The 22609-nt window shown below is 45.0% G+C and overlaps 2 protein-coding genes across 2 annotated transcripts in view; one reads left to right on the top strand and one right to left on the bottom strand.

Annotated features, from left to right (window-relative positions):
- The first annotated feature begins 250 nt into the window (after positions 1–250).
- Positions 251–22238, top strand: POM121C (POM121 transmembrane nucleoporin C). Its single transcript, XM_068565572.1, has 13 exons — positions 251–850; positions 1801–2016; positions 2321–2479; positions 4090–4170; positions 5599–5770; positions 13723–13814; positions 14463–14536; positions 14971–15095; positions 15210–15312; positions 15561–15737; positions 16644–18305; positions 19504–19626; positions 19981–22238. Exons 1-13 carry the CDS (start codon positions 282–284, stop codon positions 20076–20078), a joined length of 3651 nt encoding a protein of 1216 aa, XP_068421673.1. The 5' UTR covers positions 251–281; the 3' UTR covers positions 20079–22238.
- NSUN5 (NOP2/Sun RNA methyltransferase 5) overlaps positions 22237–22609 on the bottom strand; it is a 31555-nt gene continuing 31182 nt past the window's right edge. Inside the window, exon 10 of the mRNA XM_068565573.1 lies at positions 22237–22591. Coding sequence (XP_068421674.1) covers positions 22477–22591 — 115 coding nt within the window. The 3' untranslated portion in view covers positions 22237–22476. The remainder of the gene's footprint in view (positions 22592–22609) is intronic.

Raw genomic sequence — 22609 nt, 5'->3', positions numbered from 1 at the left:
CTTTCCGGAGCTTTTATTTCTAACGCGATTCTTCCAAGAGGCTCACCTCTGGATGGGTGCTGTGCGGGTGTACACGCGGGACAAGAATCACAACTCGGCGTTTAGCGAGGCGGCATTTTCTGAAAGGGGTCGGGTCTAGCGCGTCGCCAGGTAGTAGCGTTTCCCTTCGCTGTCGCGCGTACGAGTCGCTTTGCGCAGTGACGCAGTCGGCGCGCGGCGACGCGGCGCGCGGCGCGGTGCACGCTGGGATATTTAAGTCTTCTCCGCGGCGCGGAGCCGCGATGTCTCCGCCGGCTTCGGCGGCTGGAGGAGGTGACCGGCGGCGGCCGTTAGCGAGTGTCAGGGACGGCCGGGGCCGGGGCTGGGGCTGCGGCGGGCCGGCTGGGGCGGCGCTTCTCGTCCTGTCGCTGCTCGGCCTCGTGCTGTACCTGGTGCCGGCGGCGGCTGCGCTGGCCTGGCTGGCTGTGGGGGCTACCGCGGCCTGGTGGGGACTGAGCCGCGAACCCCGGGGTTCGCGCGCCTTCTCGCTGGTTCGGAACGCCAGGCGTCAGCGAACACTGCTCGCCTCGCCTCCGGCCAAGTCGGCAGTAAACGGAAATCTTCTAGAGCCGCGGAGCCTGCTGGAAGGACCCGACCCCGCTGAACTGCTCCTCTTGGGCAGTTACCTGGGCAAGCCTGGCCCCCCGCAGCCTGCCCCCGCCCCGGAGAGCAGGGACCTGCGGGAGAGGCCGGGCCGACGCCCACCCGCCCGCACCGCGCCGCCCGCTCAGTCGGCGCATCCCCGTGGCGTTCAAGTTCACCCCTTCCTCCCCACTCCTCTCCTCCGATCCTCTAGGAGGCCTTCCCACCGGTAAGATAACCGTGATCTTTCCCACACCCTTCTCTCTGTCGACGGGCTTTGAATTGAGGACTTGACTTTCAAATCCGATTTTCTTTTTCATTAAGTCCAAAGTGGATTCTGTGTCGTTTTGTCATCTTAAACACCTTGATCCGTGTCAGTCGTCTCCTGCCCCCCTTTACGCTTTGGAATGAGATGTGATGCCACAGCTGTTCCCTTCCTTTTAGTTCTTAAACCTGTCCGAATTTTCATACAGTATAGATTTAGCAGAATACTTGATAAACCATTAAGTATCCCTACTTCTAGTGAAAATGTCTTTATCTTTCGAGTGTAGTCATAGAGTATGTTTTGTTAGATTTTTTTTCTTTGGACCACTAAGAGAAATTCTATGGTTAGCTGAGCTCAAAGAGGTGTTCCCAGGAAACACCTCTTTGATTGATAAAACTTGGTAGATAAAGATGATCAAATCAAAGAGACAGTTTCATTTAGTCCCAATAGCTGAGTGATACAAAAGAATACAAAAATTTGGTGAAAATATTAGATTCTTGAAAAGTACATTTATTTGAGAAGATGAATGTTTAGGTGTTATTAGGTGTTAAAAATGTTTAACTTTGAGTGTATGGTACTGATGGATTAGCATACAAGAGTGAAGCATTCTTGAAAAGTTTCTCCTTACACATCCTAACACACACTTTTCTTCCATCGTAGTTTACTTGTGTGGGCAAGGTTTTCAATTTCCCTCTCAAATTGTTGAAGTCCATTGTAGGGACAGCTGTTAAGCAGCTGTCACTTTCTGCCCTTAGACGAAATGGGGGAAAGTTGCCATAAAAATACCATGTGTTCTTTGTTGCTTAGAAAGAGGTTTAAACTCTCTGGAAAATATCTGAACCCACGTGGTTCTTTAGTCATTTAAATTTTCTGACATTCCTTTAAGCTTCTTTGGTATCTCCCATTCTTCACAGGGATTGTGGGACTTTATCACATCGGTTTGTAATAACACCTCGAAGAAGATATCCAATTCAACAGACCCAATACTCCTTGCTGGGGGTGCTTCCCACTGTATGCTGGAATGGTTATCACAAGAAGACTGTGCTGTCTGCTCGTAATTCCAAAATGGTGTGCAGTCCAGTGACAGTGAGGATTGCTCCTCCAGATAGCAAACTGACTCGTTCTCCGATGTGAGTATTGTCGTTAAAAGAATAGACTCCTGTTTGTCCACTTTATCCTTTGGTTATTCCTGTGACAAAGCAGAAAAAGAAGTAGCTGTTTATTTGAATGAGAAATCCCAAATTCTAGTAATTGAACCATCTTTTTGTTTTGTTTGCTTTGGACTGTAGCTTTAATTGCAAAGGGCGATTTCTGTGAGTGTATAAATTATACTTTTGCTTGTTGGTTGGCTTCTGATGTCCAGTGACTGAAGTCTGTGCTGTATGGCATGGTAATTAAAATATCTTGATGCCGGAATCTTATCTTTCATTGTAGACGAGAGCAAGTTATCAACTCAACACTGTCCTCACCATCAACTAGTGCCCCAGACCCATGTGCAAAGGAGACCGTACTGAATGCCCTCAAAGAGAGGAAGAAAAGGACAGTGGAGGAGGAAGACCAAATATTTGCTGATGGCCAGGAAAATAAAAGAAGGTAACAGTCCCAACAGTAATAACAGGCCTCTCACGTGGGCTCCTGGGATTTGTTGAAATATAGATCACTCTCCAAAAGATGTAGAGGCCAGCTCCAGTTTGTGACCCTTAGTAGGTCCTGTTCTTTGGCTTTCATGGAAGAGCTTGGTAACAAGGGTTTTAATGCTGTTCATTTCCTAAGACACATGTTAGATAAATTTTGTAATTTACCTTTTCCATAAGTACTAGAGATACGCCAATAACTATTAGCCATGTTAGCTTCATACTTTTGATACAAACGTGTTAAATTTTATTTGTGAGAGAGCATGCTTAAAGTCTTCCCCTCACAGTCTCGTGTTGTTTAATTATTTGGGTGACCACCAGCTGCAGTATTGTGATCGTGCTGAGGGGAGTGCTTGGCAAAGAAAAGTGAGGACTAGGGTACGGTAGACTTATCAGTAATGAGAGTAAAACCAATTTCATTATTTTGTTTTCGATAACTTAATGAAAATGGGTGTTAAGGCTTTAACAGGCTGCAAAGGAGTCAGTTAAGGAGTCCAGTCATTTTTCTGATTCAATAAATTGAGTACCCACTATGTGCCAGAGCCTATTCTAGGTACAGCGGAGAGAGCTTTGAACAAGACGCAGTCCTCATGGGACTTGTTTGAGGAAAAGAGACCAAAAAATAAGGATAACAAAATAAGCAAGATAATTATCAATTATAAGTGTATAGAGATAAAAAACAGAGTGATATAACAGAGGGTAATGAGAAGGGGGCTTCTTTATATAAGGTGGGCAAAGAAGTGCTCTCTGAGGAGACAGTGGACCCCACACGTAAAATCACTGGCCCCATTACCTAGAGAAGATTGTTCATATCCTATAGGTTCAAAATTGGTCAGCTTTGATACTGTAGGTGACACAATTGAGTAGGGAAATGTTAATCAGTGCGAGTGCATGTATGTAACGGGAAGATCACGTAATCATGACTAGAGATAGGATTGACAAGTGAGCAATTTGAGCTGATGTCAACTAGCTAAGTAGGAGTGGCAGGGGGTGGGGAGGTGTGGAGGTGGGAGAAGAAATAACTATTTTTATGGTGCAGATAGGTTTCTCATGTTCTGCAGGGTGGTAATTTTGCTTGACCCCAGTGAGCCTATAACTGAGGATTCTGTACTATCTTTCCCATGATGGGAATAAGCAATGATTATGTGCACCATGCATAGGCCCTTCTTGTATGTGATATGTAAAGTTTTTCCTTAATAGACTTGCCATATTAACCTCTAGAGCACTATAGGATGTGTGGGTTAATCCCTAAAGTGTTGTTTTTGTTTTCAATTTGGGGATGGTAGGATGTTAAATTTGTGATTCTGATACTTTGGTGAGAAGTTAGCAAGTAATTGATACACCTGAAGAGTTCAAAAGGTCTTGAAGTATTTTCATACTTTTCTTATTGCCTGGACGCTCTTAGCGTAAATTTACCTTTTGGAATCTTTGGAGTTGAAGCATCCCTCTTCTTGTCTAGCATGGAACCTGTGTTCCATAGGAAGAGTATAGGGTCCCAAGAATATGGGAGTGTGATTTAAGGGGAAAGAAAGTAGCTTCATTTAATTGAGAGTTTTTTGATTTGTCTAGGCGCCATGATAGCAGTGGGAGCGGACATTCAGCATTTGAGCCCCTGGTGGCCAATGGAGCCCCTGCTTCTTTTGTGCCTAAGTAAGTGAGAATCCATGGGTGAGATACAGACTGTTGGAAAAGGGAATTATCAGAGTTACTGTCCTGTAGGCTTTCTTTGCTTTTCTGCGTTGCTTTATTAGTTCAGGTTCAGATCTTTGAAGTCAGAGAGGAACATTTTGAGTAACTTGCCACAATAACTATCTTCTAATTCCTTTTAATATTTTTTCATTAATGTGGATAAAACACACTAAGGCTAAGAGGGTTTATAAATATGTTTAATAACCAAGTATATAAACAGAAAGATCACAAGGTTTGTGCAATGGATAAAATGCAACAATATGAAATTTAAGATAAATATTAAATCGCTACATTTGAGGAGGAATTGGCTGGGAGGAAAAGTGGCTCAGAAATATGTGTGAAAAGCCTTGTGGTAACGTATATGCTTAATTTGAGTCAGCAGTATGATATGGCTGCCCAAACAGCTAATGTGCTCCTAGTCTGTGCTGATGAAGAACAAAGACTAGAACGAGGCCGGCGAGTGGCAGTCTTGCTCCTCTTAGTTCTTCTCAGATTGTCTGTGGCGTGCGTTTGGTTTGGTGTACTACACGGTAAGGGATGTACACAAACTGAAATTCATTCTCAGTGGAGCAGCTAAGATTTTATGGGCTGGTGGTGGGTAAGGCAGTTTTGAAGGGGTATGAATACTAGCCCAGAGGAGGAAAATCTCAAGGAGAATAAGGAAATTTGGATAATGGTCTCCAAAATATGGAAGGACTGTCACGTGAAAAAAGAAAAACAATTTGCTCAAGTTTGGCTCCAGATAGTATCCATGGGTGAAAGTTAGAGGAAATACATTTTCATCCAGTATAAGAATAAACTGGTCTGTTGTTGAGTATCATAACAGGGGTTGGATGTCTTTTTCTACAGGAAAGATGTACAGGGAATTTCTGTTTCAGTTGGAAGCCGAGAAAAAATGGTTGGTTTCTCTTAACTCTGATTTTTTTTAAAAACAGTTGTATTGAGGTATAATTGGCGAATAATAAACTGCCTGTTTAAAGTGTACAATTTGATAAGTTTTGACTTGCATACACCTGTGAAACCATCACTACAGTCAAGATAATGAATGTAAATATCACCTCCAAAAGTTTCCCCATGCCCCTTAGTAATACCTCCCTCCATCCTGTCCCCATCTCCAGGTATCTGCTGATCTGTTTTCTGTCACTGTAGATTAGTGTGCATTTTCTAGAATATTATATCAGTGGACTCATATATTTGATTTTTAAAATATTTGGCTTTCTCTTCCTGACTGTCAGATATATTTAGCCAAACTGTTAATAATAAAATTAAGAGCATTATGCTCTTTTATTAAGTTTTTTTTTTTTTTAAGAAAGATTTTGTGTCCATGGACGAAGCCTTAAAAGAATGTCTTTAATAATACATCTAACTGTCTTTTCCCCTTTTTATTAGGCCTGGGTCTCTGAAGAGAGGTCTCAATTCCCAGAGCTCAGATGATCACTCGAATAAGAGATCCCGCACCTCTTCTATGAGCTCCTTGACAAGCACGTACACAGGTGGCATCCCTAGCTCCAGCCGCAATGCCATTACCAGTTCCTACAGTTCTACTCGAGGTCTCTCTCAGGTACATTTGTCTTGCGCTGTGGGAGAAATGGGTTCCTAGCATTAATTAATCGATCAGCCAGTGTTTACTACCTGGTTATCTGTAGATACCGTCTATCTGTCAGATATTGGGATTATCACTAACAGAAGATACAAACCCTTAAGTGATAACTATAGCCCAGTGGAACAGAATAGAAAGCCCAAAAAGTAAAGCAATCATATGTGGGAACCTGATACAAGACAGAGGCATTTTTGCAGATAAATGGGCAAAGGACGAATAATTCAGTAAATGATATTAATTTAATCAAAAGGTAGATTGAGTCCAGATTGCATTGGATCATAAAAGAAATTTATCCTATAGGCATTGAGAATTTAATGAAAGTTTTTAAAATAAGAAGTGGTTGTAATTCATTTTTAGAAAGAGGATGTAGTATAGCCTAGGGAACAGAGCAAGCTTTGCTACAAGACAGATGTGGGTTCCAGTCTTGGCTCTGACACCTAGTAGCTCTGGGGCCTTGGGCAAGTAAATCACTTAAACTCTCTTTGTCTCATTTCTAAATCATTATTGTAAAGACTGAAGGTAGTGTTTGAAAAGTACCCATTACAGTGCCTGTTAATAAGTGGGTACCCAATATATAGTAGCTAGGAAAAAATAAAGCATGTGTGGAGGAAGATTTTCGAGGGGAGAAAAATTTTGAGATAAGTTAATCAATCCAGAAGGCTCTTACAGTAATATAAATGAAAGATGAGTTTGATAGGTGAGGAATAGTATTTAATTTGTGTCTCTTATGAGTGAGTTTGAGCAGTTTTTCATATACAGTACTAGAGAAACATATTCCAAATGAACTAAAGATTTAAATGTAAAATAGAAACCATAAAAATAAATGTTTGCAAAAGCAGGCTTCTTGGAATTCCCTGGTGGTCCAGTGGTTAGGACTCGGCCCTTTCACTGCCGGGGGCCCTGGGTTGGATCCCTGGTGGGGGAACTAAGGTCTCACAAGCCGTGCAACCCGCAGCAAAAAAAAAAAAAAAAAAAAAAAAAAGATGCTAGTGGGAGCATCAGTTGGTACAGTTCCCTAGAGGGCAGTGTGGCCATTGTTATTCGCGTTAGAGATGCACATGCCCTTTGATCCAGCAGGTTTACTTTTAGGAATTAACCCTACACATATACTCAAAGACATACAAGGATGTTGATTGTAGCATTATTTTTGCAGAAGCTTGGAAACAATGTAAACATACCTTTTTAGGGGGCTGGTTGAATGACTTACAGTATTTCCATAAGTTGAAATACTGTGTAACTGTTAAAAAGAGCAAGGCAGCTTTAATAGGCACTGATGTGAATGAGCTCAAAATATTATATTTAAAAAGCATGGTACAGAACTGTGTGTATAGTGTCCTCTATTCATGCTGCTGGTTTCTTTAATCTTTTGATGTGCATAGAATAATGTTGACAGGATATATTAGAAACTGTAATAACTATTGGATAGGAAGGAAACTTTTTACTGAATTCTTGTTGGAATTTTGTAAACATGTGCTACAATATTACCTTTCCTGGCTTCAGAATCTTTTTTAAGTATAGATAACTGTTAAGTAAAAATTCCCCTGTCCTGGCTGTCTCAGTGTCCATCCCATAGGTACCTATTGTTAACATTCCTACTATGTATGCAAACACAGATGATACACAAGATTTCTGGTCTGTTTAACAAAATGGAATCATAGCATATATGGTTTTTCTGCATCTTTTTTAATCATTATATATTGTATAGCATTCGATGTCATGTAATCTATCTAATGGCTGTTTGAAAATTAGAGTATAATGTGCAGAAAAACAAATATAGATGTACAGCTCCATGTAACCACCACCCAGGTCAAGTAATAAATCATTTTCAACATGCAGAAGCCCCTCTCATACCCACTCACAGTCACTACTTCTTCCCTCCTTCCTTCCTCAATATTAGCATCATATATAGTTTTCCCTGTTTTTGAATTTTATATAAATGGAAACAGAATATGCTTTCTTTTGTGTTTGGCTTCTTTCATTCAACATTTTACCTGTGAGATTCATTCATGTTGTTGCATGTGGTCGTAGGTCTTTCATTTTCATTGCTGAATACTGTTCCATTATATGAATATACCACAATTAATTTATCCATTCTACCATTGGACATTTGAGTTTCCTGTTGGGAGCTGTTATGCATAATGCCGCTATGGACATTCTTATATGTCTTTTTTTTTTTTTTTAATTTAAGCATAGTTGATTTACAATGTTGTGTTAATTACTGCTACACAGCAAAGTGATGATTATACATACATATACATCCTTTTTTAAAAAAATTCTTTTTTTGTTATGGTTTATCATAGAATATTGAATATAGTTCTCTGTGCTATACAGTAGGACCTTGTTGTTTATCCATCCTGTATATAAAAGCTTCCATCTGCTAACCCCAATCTCCCACTCCATCCCTCCCCCAACCTCCTCCCCCTTGGCAACCACCAGTCTGTTCTCTGTTTGTGATTCTGTTTCTGTTTCATAGATAGGTTCATTTGTGTCATATTTTAGATTCCACATGTAAGTGGTATCATATGGTATTTGTCTTTCTGACTTCACTTAGTATGATAATCTCTAGTTGCATCCATGTTGCTACAAATGGTATTATTTCGTTCTTTTTTATGGTTGAGTAGTGTTCCGTTGTATGTATGTACCACATCTTCTTTATCCATTCATCTGTTGGTGGACATTTAGGTTGTTTCCATGTCTTGGCTGTTGTGAATAGTGCTGGTTTGTATAAGTCTTTTTTTTTTTTTCCCCGTACTGCACAGTTTGTGGGATCTTAGTTTCCCGACCAGGAATCGAACCTGTGCCCCCTGCACTGGAAGCACAGAGTCCTAACCACTGGACCACCAGTGGTCTAGGGTTATTCCCTGTATAATTCTTTTTAAGGTGATGTTTCAGTTGATTCTCCTACCAGTGCAGTATGAGATTTTGTTCCTGTGTTTATACATCTTCACTAACACTTGGTGTTGCCTATCTCTTTAATTACCCATTCCAGTGAGTGTGAAGTAGTAGTAGTAGTAATTTGTATTTCTCTGATTAATAGTGAAATAGAGGTGTGAACTGTTCATTGGCCATTTGTATGTCCTTTTTTATGAAGGGCCTGTTCAAGTTTCTTGGCTCTTTTCTATTAGGTTGTCTGTCTTTTTCTTACTGATTTATGTAAGGTCTTTATATATTCTAGATACAAGGTCTCTGTGAATTATATGTGTTGCAACAAGTAAGTGTCCTACTCTGTGGCTCACCATTTCATTCTTTTCACTCTTTTCACTTATGGTTAGTGTATTTTGTGTACTGTTGAGGAAGTCTTTGCCTGCCTAAGGTCATGATGATATTCTCTTATGCTACCTTCTAGAAGCTTTATTATTTTTCCTTTTTACATTTAGATCTATAATCCTCTTGAAATTGATTTTTGTGTATGATATAAGGTAGGGATCAAAATTAGTATTTTTCCATCTAAATATCCATTTGACTCAGCAGCGTTTATTGAAAGGCCCGTCCTTTTCCTATTGCTCTGCAGCACCACCTTTGTCATAATGTGTCAGTATATCTGTAGATCCATTTCTGTTGATAGATTCTGTTTTGTTGCACTGGTCTCTTTTTCTGCCCTGTGCCACACAGTCTTTAAGTTTTGATATCTAGTAGAGTAAGTCATCCAACTTTCTCATTTCTCTCATTCCTCTTCAGAATTGTCTTGGATCTTGGCCCTTTGCATTTCTATATAATTTTATCATCTTGTCAATTTCCACACCAAAAAATTTGCTAAGGTATTGACTGGGATTGCCTTTAATCTGCCAGTTATTTTGGAGAGAGCTGACGTTTACAATATTGAATCTTCCAGTCCATGCACATGGGGTGGTCTTCAGTTATTTACATCATCTTTATCTGTGCAGTGGTTTTACATATTTTTTATTACATTTATTCCTAGGTACATGTTTTTGATGCTATTATAAATAGCATATTAGAAATTTGTTACTGATGTATAGTAATACAACTGATTTTTGTATTCAGAAAATTTGCTAAATTCTGAATATTCATCTGTATATTCTTTAGGATTTTTGTATGTACATCATGTTGTCTACAATAATAACAGTTTTTTTCTTTCTTTTTAATTCTAGTATTGTTTTTTTCTTTTTAGTTTTTTAGAAATTAATTTTTTAAATTTATTTATTTTTGGCTGTGTTCGGTCTTTGTTGCTGCACGCGGGCTTTCTCTAGTTGCCGTGAGCGGGGGCCACTCTTCGTTTTGGTACACGGGCTTCTCATTGCGTTGGTTTTTCTTGTTGTGGAGCGCGGGCTCTAGGCATGTGGGCTTCAGTAGGTGTGGCACGTGGGCTCTAGAGCGCAGGCTCAGTAGTTGTGGCGCACGGGCTTAGTTGCTCCGCGGCATGTGGTATCTTCCTGGACCAGGGCTTTCACCCATGTCCCCTGCATTGGCAGGCAGATTCTTAACCACTGCGCCACCAGGGAAGTCCTTGAATATTATCTTCTTACATACGTTTTTGTTGTTTTGTTTTACTGTCAGACATTGGGGGGGTGGGGGGACAATGACTTGAAGCTCTGAATGGTAGTATCTTCCTCCAGAGAGGTCTGTCTTTTGCCTCTGGCAGGCAGCTAGGATAGGGACAGATTACCCCTGTACAGTTGGAATTGACATGATTCTGAGTTGGTTGTCAGTTCTTGTGAGGGCTGGTTTATTTCTGATTTGCCCTGTACCCTACTGTGTAGCCTTTGGGATTCCAACCAAAAGCCTCAGGTGTATATTAGGGCCCCTCTACTTTGGAAAGCCCTGAATTCCGGTTTTTGTCTTCCCAGCCCTACAGGGCTGCCAAAAGCTTTTCTCAGCCTCTCAACTGCAGCTTTTACTTTTGGAATGGGCAGTCGCCCTGAGGCTTCTCACCTACTGGCTCCTCTTCTCTGTCTTACCTCCACAGTGTCTCACTGCCTTGGTAGCTCTCCATACCACCGTACCTTCAAACATATGTATTTTATATTTTCTTCAGCACTTTTTATTTGTCCTCCACAGCAGGGTTGGTCTGAAACAACGTAGTCAATATGTAATAACCTATAATGGAAAAGAATCTGAAAAAGAATGTATACACACACATATATGTATGTATAACTGAATCACTTTGCTATACACCTGAAACATTATAAATCAACTATATATCAATAAAAAATAAATAAATGGTGCTTATGCATTAAAAAAACAAACAAACCCATAGCCTGAAACATGGTCAGATTTTGTTTTTAAGCACCCTCACCCCTGGTAGAGCCTGTGACCTACGGCAAGTAATATACTCACTGACACTAATAGCTTCTGGGTGTTTTATTGTAAGTAGTTACCAGTCCCGTTTGTGTGTGATATTTAAATATATAATGCTCTCAGAAGGAGAAGTTCTAGAACGGAGAGCATAGTGTACTTTCAGTTTTGATCATAATTATCTTTGAAATGGTCCATGGCATGAGTTATTTTAAATTATCAGGAAAGTAAGGAAGTCTTTGGAAGCGGAGATTAGAGTAATATGAAAGTTCTTTATGTTGAAACTTCTCTTTCAAAGAAATGTGTACTGAAGCAGTAAACATCCCGAGTAGTCAATAGAGATGACAGCCCTTCTGTTTGGTGCAAGTGGTAGTAGAGATATTTGACTTAATTGTATTTTTCCAGAGGAGCAGTAGTATATACCCAACGCACAGCTGCCCAAACTAGAAGTTCTAGCTTTGATATTATAAAATCATTACAAATATTAGACTGGTGGCAATTAGAGAAAGTGAACTGTCCTTAGATCTCGTTGTGCGTGACATTGATATCTTCATAAGTCTTATATAAGACTTGTCATTTTCCAAAGTAGGAATAGTAACCCTGGCCTTCAAAACCTCAAAACCCTAGCTTGCATTTCTGACCCTGTCCCTTATTATTCCTTTACAGATACCCTATATTTAAGCCAAAGCAGCGTATTTGTTATCTTGTAAGAGTACCTAATTCCTTCCTGCTTTGTTTCCTTTTCTTGTTCTGTTCTCCACCCGGAATCATGTGTCCATCCTACTGCAAGCCTATAAAGTTTGTCTTTCTTCAGGTGTTTTTGTCAGATGATGAAGGACCATCACAAATGTCACCTTCATCCTTTATTATTCTTCTAACCGAACTCTGCATAATCTCTCTCTTCTTGGACTCCTTTTTAGAGACTTCGTTCATCTCTTGTCTATTATAGTCAATTTGTGTATCGTCCTGTCTCTTTTCTAGATTGTAAATGTCTTGATGATGGGAATGGTCTTGCTTATCCTTGTGTTCTTTGTAAAGTATAAAGGATAGTACCTTTATGAAGTAGGAACTTGACAAAAATTGAATTACAGTGCAGAACTAAATTGACTGCTGGATACATAGATTGACTGTTTCTTTTTATGACTTGCCTTGGTATATAGCCTTTGCCCACTTCTCATTTGATATGTTTATTATGTTTATATGGAATTGCAAGACTTTCACTTTTACATGTTAAGGATATTAACTTATCACTTTAGTTGAATATATCTACCTTTTAATTTTGTTTCTAGTTATGTTTTTGTTTCATTTTGGAGTGTTTTTGTTTCCTGTCCACATACATTTTATTTCTGGTTTATGGAAACATTACTGTGGTTGAAAATTCAGATGGTACAGAGTATATAGTAAAGTCTCCTTCCCACATGGAGACATTTTTATTTAGAGAGGTTCTTAGTGGTCCTATGACAGTCTGTCAGTTTTCTTTCCTTTGTTTCTGGAATAGAAAGTCTTTTCCCTACCCCAAGCTATTTAAGAGCTCATTTGGTTTTTTCAGTAGTTCTTTATGACACCTGGACTGTGTGTGTGTTTAGTCTGTGACGTGGACATAGAGCGTGTTCCTCCCGATTGTTGAACCAGGTTGTCTTCCACCCCGGCTAAAGGTTAGAATCACCTTTGGCACTTCATTAAAAATACAGGTGTGAGGCCTAAGCATTTGTTGTTTTTTCAGATGGCTGTCCTTTCTCGTTATTTACCTGAGCATAACATAAAAAACTATTATTGATTTCAGCTTTTTTCTCAAGCTCATTCTGAGTCTTGGTTTCCTGACATTAGTCTTATGGAACTATTCTACTGCTTTACCACCTGTCTTTGATTTAAAACCCTCTTTACCTTTTTAAAATTTTTATTAAGCATTGTTGCCTCCCTGTTTGTGCTATATGATGCAGTTTTACTGAGTAAGAAATCACTAGAAGCTTCTCAATAGGAAAAATGCCTATGGTGATAGTTCAGTATCTTTGTAAATAGGCCAGAGACAGTGAACCTATTTGCAGAGAGCTTGCTCTTTGTCAAGTACTTTGCTGCTAGGCCCCTTCGAAGGAGGCAGAGATGAAAACAGACTACCTTTGCTATCAGGGGACTCCACTTGGTGAAGAGACAGATGCATGGATAATTATAACGATAAACACCACTGGTGCTGCAAAAGTCATAGATGTCATGATCGTATATTTTAAAAAAATAAAGTTAATAAAGTAAAACTGAAAATTTAGTGAGAGCAAAACTAAATTAGTTTACTGGCTTATCTCCATTGGAACAGTTTAGTTTACTTTTATCATTTCCACAGACAATATAGAGTAAACATATATGCACATCATAGCTCTAAACCATTACTGAATGTGACAGTCCACTTTTTAATATACGCCAAAAGTACATTCATTCCTTCTACATTTATTAGTTAGCATTCCATTAGTTTTTCAGACTTTTTCTCCTGTAGTTAATACTGGCAATTGACTTTCTTTTTAGGAGCCTTCCTTCACAAAGAAGTATTTTTTTAGTTACCTAAAAGGAGATTTTATATGCAGTGATGAATAGAACCACAACATTATATTGAAGGTCAGATGATAAACTATCAGCTAGGGTCAGTCATGTTACTTCTGTTTGACTTTTAGCTGTGGAAGAGGAGTGGTCCCAGTTCATCTCCCTTCTCTAGCCCAGCCTCATCCCGCTCCCAGACACCAGAGAGGCCAGCAAAGAAAATAAGGTAATCCATTATTGTTTGCTGTGTGGATTAATGAGAGGTCAGGAAAAGAGGGACATTTACTTGGCTCTTAGGCTTTCTGCAACTCTGATTTGGAGGATCAAAGAAATTAACATCTAGAGGACAGTGAAGTGCCCACCTGAATCGCTCTGATCTCTTACAGTTCTTTTGTACCAACTGTAGAGGCCTCTGGCTCTCTTCCTCACACTGTAGCGTGAGTGACGGGGGTGCAAGAGTAGGGGCCACACACAATAGAATGAACAGAGTGAATGATGTCATCGGGCAGCGGACCTCATGTTTTTGACTCCAGCTGACCTTCTAGGTGCCTACAGTCAAGTTGAATGTCATTCTGTTAGGGATCAGATCTGTGACTAGAACTTTCAGGAACTTGGTGGGTTGTAAGTAAGGTTTTGAAGATTATTGATCTGTGCTTGTTGTAAGACAAAGGTTTCTCCTTGGTTTCCATGAACTGCCTCCATTCTTTTCTGTTGGAATTTTCTTTTGACTTCTTTTATTTTTTGTCCTGGCATACTGAGGTCTTATATCATGGTTGTTCTAGACCAGTTGGTAGGTAAGCAGGTACAAGAAGTTACCCAGTACTTTTTGCCAGCAAGTCTTCCTTAAACTTAATTCTGCCTTTTCCTCCTACAGAGAAGAGGAGCTTTCTCATCATTCTAGTTCTTCAACTCCATTGGTAACAGACAAGGAGTCCCAGGGAGAAAAGGGTAAGTTGATGAATGCACTAGAGTGGCTTTTGGTGGTGGAAGTGTTGAGCATTGTCTTGTGAAGGGCCTGTTAGATACAGAGATAGGAGTTTCTGTCCTTCAGAAATTTATAGTCAGGTAAGGGAGAAGGGTGACACAGACAGGTACAGTATAACGTGTGGTAACAGTGGGCTACAGACAAGCTTAGGCTGAGGTATCTGTGACCAATCCGGGTAATTATTGTCCAGCAAGCAGTTGTATACCTGCATTTGGAGCAATTCTGCCTTTATATCCTCTTGACTATATAATCTTGCAGATACCATCCAAGAGCCCAAATCACGGAAGATCGAATCTTTCAGAGATAACCCAGTGAAAACTCAATGTTAAAAACGGGATAGACAAACCTATCCATTTCTGGCAGAGAGGAGGAAGAAAACAAGTCTTTCTTTTTTTAGTTGCAGATAAAACCACATGGAAGAAACAGAACTCGTGGAATTCCCCATCAACACCTGGCAGCTCTGGGCAGCGTAAACGGAAGGTTCAGTTGCTGCCCTCCAGGCGAGGGGACCAGCTGACCTTGGTATGGTCTTGTCCATCTACCTCTGCCCACCCCAGCTTAACTCTGTCTTAGGAAGGCTAAATATAGGATTCTTCCAGTTTCTCCTGATTGACAACTTCTTTTTCTCTTTGGTAGCCTCCACCTCCCCAGCTTGGTTATTCAATCACTGCTGAAGACTTAGACTTGGAAAAGAAAGCTTCTTTACAGTGGTTTAACAAGGTCTTGGAGGATAAGACCGGTAAGGAATGTAGATCAGTTTCACACCCCAGAGAGGGTTTGTTTCCTTTGGTTTTATTTTGGTCTTTCTCATCTGGGAAATCCATTTGGGTCCTCAGTGGAATCTGGAGAACAGTGAGCATTGAGATTGAAGGGAAGCCTTTCTAAATGAGTTGTCCTGAGGCCCTGAACTCCCCATGCTCCATGATATGCCACTGGAAAGGATTCCCAAACAAGGGAGGACAATGTCATCTTTTCTTTCTTCCCTAGATGCTGCCTCAGACTCTGTCACGGAGAACCCACCTACCAGTCAGTCTTCTTTCACTTTTACCCTGCCTGCTGCTGGGACTGCTTCATCCCCAACCTCCCTCCCAGCCCCAAGCACGAACCCACTGCTGGAGAGCTTGAAGAAGATGCAGAATTCCCCGGGCCTAACATCCCTCCCCGGTGAGTGGGAGAGCTTACTTTGGAGCACGTAATGACATCAGCCTTTGTTTAGGTGGAAGTAAAAGCACCATGCCCATCAGTTGCTGGAAATTGCCGTAAAGATTGAACCTATTCTAACTTCCCAAGCCTGAGCTGGTGCAAGCTTAAGAGCTTTAGAAATCTGTAATCAGGACATTTTAGGGAAGGGCTGCAACACTTAAAGCTGGGGAAGGCAGCTTAGCTTTGGTAGTCAAACAGCTCTTGATTTGAAACCCAGTCCCTCAGCTGCCCTGAGCCTTATTGTCTTCATCTGTAAAATACGAACAGTGCTCACCTCATGAGGTGTCCCTGAAGTATAAACGGTCGCGTGGTTAAGGTGTCTTGTCATATGCTTGCTAGACCGCAGGCACAAGGTAACAGGCTTCCAAGGACCTGCCGGCTGTTCCAGCGCCTTTGCCTTCTTGGCACTGCATACATACACACTCCTCTACCACGCTTCATCCTAGTGTAGAAAATATTAGGTACTCAGCCTCTCCCAGGCCTCATGGGCAGAGGCCATTCATTCATGGTCATATGCTCTGTACTCAGCGCCTGGTGGGTGAATGCCATATAGTACATCTTTGTTAGATGAATAAGGTATATCTACATAATTAATTGGACTTGAGTTCAGGTAATTGGATTTTTCTTAGTTTCTACACATTTAACCCCCAACTGGGCCAAGTTTTATCCTCGTCTATCTTTCTTATGAGCTGTGAAGGGTAGAAATTATGAACACTTCCTTGACTTTCAGGAATGAACAGTTTAAAGGCCTGTGATATAGATTTAGTCATAATTGTTGACTGTTGAATCCCTAGCACTGTGCTAGGCATTGAACACTGCATCACGTTTGAGATATTCCAAATTCACCTTCTCTACTCTTCTTCCCAGAATCTGCTGGCGTGGCAACCACTGTGGCCCATTCGCCTCCGAAGACACCCAGCCCTCTGGCCCCTCCGGGCTCTTCAGAGTCAGCACCCCTTCCAGGCACCTCCTCAGACTCCAAATCCACCACCACTTTCTTGGGGCTGACCCCTGCTTCTTCCCCAGGACCAGTCACTGACGCCACCAAGTCACCTCCAGACCCTCAGGCTGAGACATCTGCCAAATCCCAAGCCCCGTCCGCCCCGTCTCCCAGCCCCAAGCAGAGTATTCTGTTTGGAATGCTGAGCACCCCACCTGCTAACCCTCCTGCCTCTGTGGCCCCTGCTGTGTCTTCAGCATCTCCCATGTTCAAGCCCATTTTTGTGGTCCCACCTAAAAGCGAGAATGAGGGCCCCTTGCCCTCTAGCCCTTCCAAGGTCACAGCCGCAGCATCTTCCAGCTCAGCCATCCCCACGACGACCAGCAGCCCACCCCTCACTTTCAAGCCTATCTTTAGCAACATGGGGCCGCCTGCATCCATGCCCATGTTAACACCCTTCTTCAAGCAAACAGCTACTCCAGCCACTAGCACGAGCGCCCCTCTCTTCAGCGGCCAGGCCAGCGCCACCTCCGCAGTGGTGTCCATGACCACAGCCAGCACCTCCGCGGACTCCGCTCCGAAGCCCGCGTTCAGCTTCGGTGTGTGCACCGTGACCAGCACCCTGGGCAGTGTGACTAGCACCACCGCTTCCGCCTCCCAGCCCTTCCTCTTTGGGACTCCCCCTGCTTCCGGTGCCAGCTTCGCCCCCGCCGTGGGCCCCATATTCCAATTTGGCAAGCCTCCCGCCATGCCCGCTTCAACAGCAGTCGCCACCTTTGGCCAGTCCCTTCCCAGTGCCGCCCAGACAGCCCCCAGCGGCGGCAGCAGCAGCACGTCCAGCTTTAGTGGCTTTGGCGGCACCCTCACCGCCTCAGCCCCGGTCACCGGCAGCCAGTCCACGCTGACGTTCAGTAGCACCACCGCCCCAGCGTTCAACATTCCCTTCGGCTCGAGCGCCAAGCCGCCTCTCCCGTCCTACCCAGGAGCCGACCCCCAACCCGCCTTCGGGGCTGTGGAGGGGCAGCAGCAGGGGGCTGCCAAGTCGGCGCTCGTCCCCAGCTTCGGCAGCTCTTTCACTTTTGGAAACTCTGCAGCCCCGGCCCCGACTGCGGCCCCAGCGCCAACCCTGGCCCAGCCAGCCTTTGGCGGCACCGCGCAGTCGGCCTTCAGTGGTCTGAAGGGCACGGCCTCTGCCTTCGGCACCCCTGCCAGCACCCAGCCAGCCTTTGGCGGCACCACAGCTGCCTTCTCCTTCGGTGCAGCCACCACCTCTGGCTTTGGCGCTACAACCCAGACCGCCAGCAGTGGGACCAGTAGCTCAGTGTTCGGCAGCACGACACCATCGCCCTTCACGTTTGGGGGATCGGCAGCCCCAGCCGGCGGCGGGGGCTTTGGGGTCAGTGCGGCCACCCCAGGCACCAGCTCTGCCTCTGGAGCGTTCGGCTTTGGAGCAGGACAGAGTGGGACCACTGGCAGCACGACCCCTTTCGGGGGAGGCTTGAGTCAGAACAGCTTGGGCGCGCCCAGCCAGAGCACACCCTTTGCCTTCAACGTGGCCAGCACGCCGGACAGCAAACCTGTGTTTGGAGGTAAGGTCAGGGGTTGACTTGGTCTGCTGTGCAGCGTCTGCTCTTGTGGAGCTTTACATTGTGGTAGTGAAGAAACAGGTATTAAATGTGTAAATAGAGTGTCAGGTAGCAATAAATGTCTTGATAAAGTATGTGATTAGTGACCGTGGAGGAATGCCTTTCTGAGGAAGTAACAAATTTAATCTCCGAGACTGTTTGTGACAAGAAGAGTTTGGGGTGTGGCTGCGGGGAGGTGTGTGAGTGGGCACCGCAGGGCCTGTTGAAAGTAGTCGCTTTGGAGCTGGGGAGAAGATGGGATGGGATCGCAGGCAGCTTTGAGGCTGGAAAAGTGTGCTTGTGAAGTTACAGTGAGGCTAGTCAGCCCTGTTCTTTTTCCCCAGCGACGTTCAGTTACGAGATACAGGCCTAAAATAAGTGGTAGCCGGCAAGGCCAGCCTGTTGAAACTCACCAAGTAAAGCAGGAGGGGCAGTGGCCGGGAGGTCCTCTGAGGCTGAGGAAAAGCAGAAGCAGGAGCCGGAGTTGCAGCGATGGCGAGCGGGGAGCCAGTGTAGTGCCTGCAGGGGAGGTGGGGGAGCTGGCGCGGCTGTGGGGACGAGGCGGGAGTGGGGAGTAGAGCGAGAGACGGGGGGCAAGGCCGGGCCCCAGGAAGCGAGAAAGATGCCTGCCCCACCCTGGCCCCCGGGACGAGGAAGAGCCGTGAGAGAAGGCAGCCCTCCCCGCGGGGCTGCGGCGGGCACAATGGCAGCACTCAGTGAGGGCAGGGCGTTTGCCCCGGGGGGAGATCAGGGGACCCACAGGGTGGAAGGGAGGAGACAGGTGAACAAGGAGAAGAGGCATAACGCTTCTAGGCCTGGTGGAAGGGAGGTAACCCGGTCAGGCTAGAGGTGGCGGTCCACTGATGGTCATCTGCTGCTGTGTTTGGTGGCCAAGGGAATGCAGAGGCCCTACTCCGTAGGTGGTCAGAAGGCAACCTGAGGGGCTTGTCTCCACTGCGGCACAGCTGTTAGCAGGCTGGGAGGCCCACCTGGGGCAACGCGTGTTAAGGCCTCCTTCCGGGGGGCTGAATGGGAGCTAAGGGGTCCTGCGGGGAAGGCCCTGCCGGGAGCGGACCTCCCCACTAGGCTCATTACCCTCTGCTTTGAGGCCCTCTGCTCTCCAGCCTGGTGTCTACAGTTCTCTGCTGTCTCTTCTTCCTAGGCACCTCCACACCCGCCTTTGGTCAGAACACCCCTGCCCCTGGGGTGGGCGCATCAGGCAGCAGCCTCTCCTTTGGGGCGTCCTCAACACCCGCCCAAGGCTTTGTCGGAGTTGGACCTTTCGGTAAGCGGCCAGTCTCCTTGTTGCCAGTGTGACCTGCGTGTCTCCTCTCTGAAGAGGGGTGGGGTGGGCTGGCAGCTCCGGCTCTCCGAGGCCCGTCTGGGAGTCCAGCACAAGCCAGGTTTGGAGTTGGGCAGCGGAGACGAGAAGGAGCCAGACTGCTGGGACGCCAGGTAAACATGCTTTCCTGGGCCTTGCTCCCAGCCTATCTGTGGTCTTGGGATTTTGCCTTTTTAATCAGCCCTCCCCTGGAAGGACTGCTAGAGCTTGGCGAGGCTTTCTCCCAGCACCCGGTGTTCTTTAGAGACTGCTCTCAGGTAGCAGCTACCCTGATGAGATCTTGTTGAATCTTTCCAGGATCGGCGGCCCCCTCCTTTTCCATTGGTGCGGGATCCAAGACCCCAGGGGCTCGACAGCGACTGCAGGCCCGAAGGCAGCACACCCGCAAGAAATAGCGTTTGCCCCTGCCCCCCACACCCCCGCCACCCTTGCCCAAATCTGGACCTCAGCACCTGCTAGGAAGAGCCTCTGACCCTTCCAGTTCCGTAACGCAGACCTGCCCCAGACCTCTGGCTTCGGCCACCAGGGAGGTGGTGGCAGCCCCAGGGGCTGTTTCCCTCTTCCAGGAAGCAGAAGCCTCTGGCCTCTCGAGGGAGGGGGAGGCAGGATGTGGCAGGGCAGAAGCCTATTACTACCTTACTTGAACAGTTCCACTGGTGAGGCTGGAGAGAACTAAAGAAACATCTGTACATATCGTCCACTGCCTTCCCTGACTCTCGTTTAGTGTATGAGCTTGGTCAGGCGGCCTCCCTTCCCGCCTTTTCCCTGAGAGCCATCTTTGCCGGAGGGTAGCAGGAGGAGCCCTCGCCCACTTGCATCTCTGATATGCATTTGATGGGATTGGGGGATGGATTATCCCTAAAACTTCACCTTGCTTGGCTTGGCTATAAAAAGTGGTTCTCCCCCTCTGGTCCCGTTAGGGGACCCTGTTTCCCCATTTCTTGCTGCTTCATCCCTTACTGGTTCCTCGCAGGGTCGATTCCTTTTAAACTGATCCTGACTCTGGCTTTGCCTTTGGAGGCCCCAGCGGGTGCTGCTCCTGCCGTTCCACTTCCTCCCGCCAAGTCCGAGCCGGTGTTTCCTCCCCGACCCTCTGCCAGTTTGGCCCCTAAAAGCTTGGTGGCTCAAGACTGTTAGCCTGGCAGACCCAGGGGTGATACCTTCCCCAGGAGAGGGAAGCTCCTGGAGCAGGCAGGATGCCCCCGCTGCTTTCAGCTGCCTCCTCGCCCACCGCCCCCGTTGGCCTCATTGGGCTCGTCTGCCTCTCCGGGATTGTATGTCTAAAGCCTTGTCCTGTGTTATTTTGTCTGATGCTCGCGTCTGTCTATTGCTCTTTGAATCGAGTTTGGAGGAAGAACTGAATTGTATGAGTGGCGGCATGTTGGTAGTGCCGGACTTAACTGTTTCTCAAGTTCCTGGGGCCTCGCTAATTGAATGTGGAAAAGTAGCACCACTTTACGGCTACAAGTGCCGAGTCTTGAATTTTCAAATGGTGTTTTGACTTTAAGGGCTGGCAGCCCGAGGAGGATGGGTCTGAGGGAAAGCAAAGGCCTCTTCCCTCTGCTGTTTGTTTCCCACCTGCCTAACTTCGCTGTAGGCTAGATCACTTGTAGTGTATGTTAGAAAACCTAAATTAATGAACCACATTTTAAAATTGTATCTTACTTGCTCCACCCCTTCCTTCCTTCTTCCTCAGTTCCAAAACCACATACCCCAGGCCCAAAAGCCTTGCTGCCATGCCCATCCTCTTTGGAAGAAGTGTGAATGCGTGTGTCTAAATTAAAAGGAAAAATATTTAAACATTTTTTAACAAAATAAAAATTTATTTTTGTATTTAAGCTAAATTGCCTTTTAAATTCCTTCAAGCTTGGTTCATTGAGGTGGTTAAGTGTAAATGCTATTGACTAGAAATTTAGCTGTATAGTTAAGTTATGCCTGTGTGAAGAAGAGGCTCAAATGCTGTCCCAGGCAGCTTTCCTGAGGGACTAGAGCTCCTTCCGGAAACACAAAATGTAATTCTTATTTTATAAATAACGTGATGTAGATGTAACTAGTCCCCCTCCCCTTGGTGAACGAGGGTGAATGTTTTGTGGCAGGGACTGCGCCCCACCCCCGCCCCAAAGGAGAGCTCTGTTAGTACTTAACTGTTGTGTGTGGAGCTGAGGAGGGACCCAAGCCTCAGATACCTGCTGGGATTGGAGGGGGGTGGGGCGCGGGTCTAGAAATCAAGCTTCTACCTATACCTTACGTAAGGTAGCCCCTCTCAGCTTAGTACTCGCAGCTAGTTTACCTCAGTTCCACAGGCAGGACAGTTGATCCAGGAGGCCCCTGAAGCGGGCGTCCTGGCGCAGCCTGAGTGTGAGCGCATGAGTGCGGGTGTGGACGTGTACGTGCACTGGACAGGGACGGGAGGCTGGGACTTTCCATTACAAATAAAGACTGAATTCCTGTGAGTCTAGTTGGAATTTTTAGTATGAACGTGAGATTGTTCTCACGTATGAACGTGAGATTGTTCTCCTTGCTTGTGTCATTAAAAAAAACTGTGATCCATCGTAGACCATGTCCTGCCTTTTATTTTTGTGGGAAGCAGTGCGTCTCACCAGCAAGAACAGAGCCCAGGGAAGGGACCCACAGCACAGGGATATCCGCTTTTTCCAGCTGGAGAAACGGGGTTACTGGTTTTCTTTCTCCAGCCATAAAAAGAGCCCTTTCAAAAAAAACTGCTGCCTGGGGCTGAGGGCCCGAGACTAAGCTTGAGAGGAGGACCTGAGGAGTCAAAGCTCCGAGCACCTGCTACATGTCAGGCTGTGAGCTGGGGGCAGCTGTTGCCTTTCGCCGCCTCTTCTTTCTCTTTGGGGCTGGGTTGGGTGTAACTTCTGGGGCCGATGCTTCAGCCTGTGAGACGGAGCTGGAAGAAAAGAAGAGT

Source organism: Eschrichtius robustus, chromosome 16 (assembly GCF_028021215.1).
Source record: "Eschrichtius robustus isolate mEscRob2 chromosome 16, mEscRob2.pri, whole genome shotgun sequence".
NCBI classification, from domain to species: Eukaryota; Metazoa; Chordata; class Mammalia; order Artiodactyla; family Eschrichtiidae; genus Eschrichtius; species Eschrichtius robustus.
This window is presented reverse-complemented; position numbering and strand designations above follow the sequence as displayed.